Genomic DNA, 6,000 nt, shown 5'->3' with positions numbered 1-6,000 from the left:
TTTCACAACATCCTTATCATGAATCTATGTATCTGGAGCGTCATTATCATTAATCCAGGCATCTGCAGAAGCATCATCATTTCAACAATTACATTTTCATGCCCGTCGTAATTTTTCTGTGTTGGGTAACCAAAATGTTGGCTATACCCAACAAAGAAAACAAGGCTCACGGCCCGCGTTGCCTCGGGCCTGGCGCCGATGCTACTCGGCATTGATGGTGTAAGCCAAGTATGTTTTGTTTACTGAGTAGCTTTTAGCAGGCTCTTAACCTCGGCATGTCCGCGCCCTGTCCTACTCTTTGCCATGAACAACACTCGACATACAGAGTGTTTGCCGAGAGTCCACAGTTTGGCACTCGTTGTAGATGAAAGCACTTGGCGTAGATGTTTATTCCAGTAGTGACCCTTTGATCCCAATCATGGAACATACTATGCATCTGATCGAGTCCATCATGGATTTGTTTATTGTCGGATGAGCCCCACTACATTCTATGCCTCGTGTACAGTTTCACTTAACATATTGTCCTTAAACCACCGAGCCTCAAATTAAACCGTTTCACATGGCCAGACCAGACGAATTCTGAGCATAATATTCAGTATCAACTATTAGCGGCGGTCATCAGAGTGATTACAGTTCATGTTCTAAGAGCCGCCTAAGGGTGCATCACAGCCCACTCATCATTGATGAGCGGGTCTATAGGTTTAGTATTTCCTCCATCCCAAATTAAATGTTTTATATGGATGTCTCTAACACTAAGTCAAGTAAGTCGGACGAATGGAGTATTATCTAATCCACCCATTATGGGCTCCAGAAAACGCCGATCATTTGCGATTCTTTCAGATCACGCGGTGGAGTATGCAGGTACGGGGAACAGCTCGGCTTCCACGATCAGTGGCCACCATATTTCTGTTGCCTCGTCCACTTTCAAGCACCGTGCAATAATCAGAAAGTATTCGAGATGAAACCATGTCCTGCAAGCGTACGCCCAAATTCTCTTTTGTATGTGTATGTGGTACTGTGAATGATAGATCACTCCTGCCTGCCCTCCATCTCCTGGCCCTGGGTGTCCAGAGAACAACTGAAAGGAAACCATGTACGGAGCTGAAAGTTGTTTGGTTTAAGCTGCAGTTCATTATTTCAGGCCTGAACTTGAAAAAAAGGTTGGACGAGCATTACTAGCTACCAGGAGAAGATGCTTGCTGTTCTCCAACAGGGAACGGCAGGTGCACTGTTGCTTTGGAAAATAGAAGGACCGGAGAAGCAGCTAGCTAGAAGGTTTCAAGTGGTCACAGACCTTTATCACAGCCACAGACCTAACCGGCATTTGGATGTGTTCAGTTAGGTGTCTGCTGCTAGGTGTGCGTCTCCTCTCTTGTTGGACCTCTTGCATGTTAGGTTTGGCAAAAAAAGGCATGCAATCATGCCATGGATTGATAAAGATCTCCTTATTCTTTCTGCTGGTGCTTTACATCACTAGTGCTTTACGTGCCGGAGACTTGATCTGCTCAAGCAAGAGAAAAGTATCCTTTACTGATGTGAACGGGGGCAATGATCATATCAGATTTATCATCGTCCAAGGGACATGCATGCATGGTTGACAGCGAACTGATATGAACTATATTATCGGAAGTCTCAGAGTTACTGTATTTTTCAGGCTTGTCGTATCTGTGCTTCCCTCTCTAACTCTACCTGAGGCTAGCAGTTCAGGAAAATCTAGCACTGATAGCGTACCAAGGCGCTAAAACAAGAACTGATTCTCTCTGATCTCAGTATACTAACTGTAATTTTAGTATTTAACAGGAGAGAATAATGTGTATGTATTTTACAACATAGCCGACTGAGGGAGCGGTATGTACACCCAACAACTGAAAATGATGTCCAAGTGGTTTACAATTTTTACGCTTTTCTTGTGAAACTGAGATCGGTTGAAAGGGCAATGTCCTCAGTTTCATTGAAGCAAACGGATTACTAGTGTCACCAAAGGAAATTTTGTCTTCATATGTTTTTCATTCACCTTTCTTTTCAATCAAAAGGCCCTTATTATTTGGAATAATTAGTCCCAGGTCATTTCTAAAATCAGAATATTAAGAAATGACTACAAGTAAAGATAAAGTTGAAACATGTCTATCTTGCATGTGATACTAGTTGAAGATACATGGTATGTTAGCAAATCATGAATTCTTCCATTGAGTTTGTTGGCTGGTGTTTATGTACAATAAGAAATATTGACAAGTTAGTGTAAGACAATTTATGCCTAACTATGACGATATATTGGTCCAAGGTCCACAATGTTAATATATGTATTTATTTTTATTGTGGCATTTTCTAGCCTGGTTTTGTTTTGTTTCTTTAATCCTATGTTTTTTTTATGTAAAAAAATATCGTTTCACATGAAGATATGTGCAGATTGAATTTAAGAAGAATAAAACCTGTGGAAAATCAAACAAAACTTTATGAGTATTTATCCGGTACCTAGTGAACCTTTTGAAATTCGGATGGTCATTTGAATCGAATAAGAAATTAATGATTGGTGAAGTGAATAAAAAAACTTAATATTTGTCCTCTGTTAAAGGTTTTACCTATTCTTTCATCTTGTCTGGATCTCCACGTTGTTGTTTACTCACTTGTTCAAAATACATGAATTTACACACACACACACACACACACACACACACACACACACACATATAGTATTACTATATATATATATATATATATATATATATATATATATATATATATATATATATATTAGTTAGATAGTTATTCCATATATATGTGAATATTTTGCTAAAAGCAATGCACTTATGGAGATGTGAATCTCTGTCTGAAATATATAATAAGATTATTTTCACTGGACTGGTCTACGTACTAAATTAAATATCTAGTATTTCGGGTAATAATCCAACCAGTCGTCTAAGGTGAAAATTGTAATTTCCTACATTAGATCTAAGCTTTTGAATAGTGATTTAAGTTAGGGCCTACATATTTTCCAACCGGATATTTCTGATTAATGTGGGACTTTCTAGCCAATTATATATTTTTATTATATAATAGATAGATATCGATGATTTAATTCATTTTTTCTTAAAAGAAGTTTGTTTTAGTTTTTGACTAACACGTAGTTTTTATTTAGTCAGCTAATTTTTGCTGACAAAGGGTGAACTTTATTAGTTTATAAAATGAAGCATAAGGGGTACTGATACAATGATCACACACCCAGCCTCTGCATAGTAAGGATGAAAATAGTCAACAGTAATGTACACACATAAAAATAATACAAGTAACCTGAAGCAGTAAAAAGGAAAATGGCTAAGCATAATGTTCTGTTGCTTAGCTAAGTAATACCAAATCGCATAATGGCTAAGTAATGAAATTATTCTATCCGCAAAAAAAAGGCCCAGGATGTGCGTTGGTGACTTGGTGGAGTAAAAAGGAAAAAAAACCTGAAGCAATGAAAAAATGATAAGAAAATATACAACAGCAATCATATTCGCACCAATCCCAATGATCTCTTATTCGTGACAGGAAAACGAAGTTGTTTTCCCAAAACAACAAAGCAGATCTTCTTTCGTACACAAGCTAACCCTACAAATGTTATTTTCCTTGTCACAGTGGCTTATTAAACTTGTCAAAACAGCACACGATGTAATTTTCCATGTCACAGTGCCCGGCCGCGAAGGCTAAGCAACAGAACATTATGCGATTTGGTATGCCGATGGGAGCAGCCTAGGCACCGGGTGGACCATCAATGGCACGGCCAGCTGCAGCAGCAGAGAAAATGTCCCCTCCATGTCCGGCGTCTGGCCTGCTGGCAGCTCCCAGTTGAACGAGTGCACCAACGTGGCGGTGGTCACGGCAACCATCCTAATGCCCCTGCTGAGGCCCGCGCATATCCTCCGGCCCGCCCCAAATGGTATCAGCCCGAAGTCACCTCCCTTGACGTCGACGTCAGCATGCGACCCTCCGGGGAGGAACCAGGCAGGCCTGAACTCCAGCGAGTCGGGCCACAGGGCCGGATCGTGGGCGATCCCCCACACATTCACTAGAAGCTCTGTCCCCTTGGGAATGCGGTAGCCGGCGGTCTCACACTCCTCAGTGGCCATCCGCAGTAGCAAGAGCGGCGTCGATGGGTGCAGCCGGAAAGTGTCCTTGATGACCGCGCTCAGGAAGGTGAGGCGCGGCAGGTGTGACTCCGAGATGAGCCTCTCACGGCCCACGATGGTGTCCAGCTCTTCCTGCGCCTGCTTCAGGGTGTCCGGGTGCCGGATCAGCTCTGCCATGGCCCACTCCACCATGATCAATGTTGTGTCCGTGCCCGCCACGAACAAGTTCTGCATGCATGTAGAGTGCATTAGACGAATGAGGTTATGAATTTGCCATGTTGAGCTACCACCAAGGAAAAAAATAGCATGGTACAGCAAAATAGCGTCGGCCTCATAATAAGTTATTAGCGTGCTATAAAGCTTTATAGTGTGCTATTAGCGAGACGTTGTACACTGATTTATTTAGCGAGGCAATTCTCAATTCATATTTCATGTGTCATTTTTATCAAGTAACTACATCTCTTCATGCATAGCAGAATTCCACTTCTTGCGGTCACCGGAAACAACGGCTTTAGCGTATGTGGATGTCTCATGATAGTTCTCAACTTGTTCAGCACAACTAAAAGCATAATGAACAAGGTAATGCTATTCAATTAGGCATTTAGGTTTGTTAATGATCCTCTTTCGCATGCTAGCTGCAAGAGACTGATTTTATTGCTGCAAAAGCGGGGTGAGTGCTGCACAACATCGTTATCATGAATTTGTCTATCTAGAGCGTCATTATCATTAGTCGATGCATCTAGAGCATCATCATCATTATCAACAATTACATTTTCCTCCTCATCAAGGTGCCGCACCTACACAGTAACTTGTTGTGGCACTTCAGAAGTATCTGACGAAACATCTGTGGACAAGCTGTTATGATACATAACAGATTCATTGAAAACCTTATGTTGTAATCCAGCAACGGTAGATCAGAGTTCATCGATGCCATGTCATCGAAACCCTAAACAGAAACAAGACTGTGATGCCACTTATTAATGATACGCAGGCAAAACCAATGACAAAGAACGAATCAAACCCAGGGGACACGATGATTTTAATGTGAAAAGGCTCCCTAACATGAAGGGAAAAAACTACAGACACCAGCCACCAAATCTTCACTGTATAATGAGAGTTTACAAATGCTGGGATTTACAACGATGATCTCATCTCATGCAGTGGCTTACAAAGGATATATATAGTAGATGTGACCTATGCCGGTCGCAACTGATCTGTACCGCAGGGGTGCTTCTCCTTGCACCCCCCTAGGCGTCTCTGGCATGGGGCGAGCTCTTGACGACAGGCCTCCACTCCGCTTTGTCAGAAGATAGGCTTTATACTTATATATGAATTTGGATCAAAACATAACAAGCACTATAGCTACAGTGCCTGCTCTAGTGTTTTGGTTACCAACGAAATTTCAGGATTCGAGCAGTTGTCGAGAATTTCTTTGCCCCCGGTAACTGGCCCTTCTGAGCAAAAAACACTCGGATTTTATTAATTTGAACAGTTGATATGTAGTTAAATAAAGCGGAAACCAGCTTTGAACACATGTTGAGCGATGACCTGGTCGTTCTTCTCTACATGGGGTGCTGAGCTAGCATGTTGTTGCGTCGTGCGTTCCAATCTCTTCCCTGTTGTATTTTTTTTGCCTAATTCCGCAGGGTATTACAATAAATAGAAATAAAGTGTTTAAGTGGGGCTCAAACCGGAGACGGTCGATGTCATTTGCAAGGGGAAAACCACTGCCCCTTCGGCAAGTTTATGTGCAAATAATAGTTCCGCGGCTATTTGACTGGATCAAATATTTGAATTCAAATTTCATTTGAAATTTTCAAACAGTATTGGTTCGGTATTTCGTCGTAGCCACCGTAAACGCATCCCCCGCCCCACCCCCCACCCCCCAGATAAT

General features: G+C 41.7%; 1 protein-coding gene across 1 annotated transcript; it reads right to left on the bottom strand.

Moving 5' to 3' along the window:
• Positions 1-3,698: 3,698 nt before the first annotated feature.
• On the bottom strand, positions 3,699-4,401 carry LOC109737796 (flavonoid 3'-monooxygenase CYP75B4-like). Its single transcript, XM_020296923.3, has one exon. The coding sequence runs from the start codon at positions 4,353-4,355 to the stop codon at positions 3,699-3,701; it is 657 nt and encodes a 218-aa protein (XP_020152512.3). The 5' UTR covers positions 4,356-4,401.
• Positions 4,402-6,000: the final 1,599 nt, after the last annotated feature.

This window comes from Aegilops tauschii, chromosome 6 (assembly GCF_002575655.3).
Source record: "Aegilops tauschii subsp. strangulata cultivar AL8/78 chromosome 6, Aet v6.0, whole genome shotgun sequence".
Lineage (NCBI taxonomy): Eukaryota > Viridiplantae > Streptophyta > Magnoliopsida > Poales > Poaceae > Aegilops > Aegilops tauschii.
The sequence above is the reverse complement of the archived record's forward strand: the minus strand, read 5'-3'. Positions and strand labels throughout refer to the sequence as shown.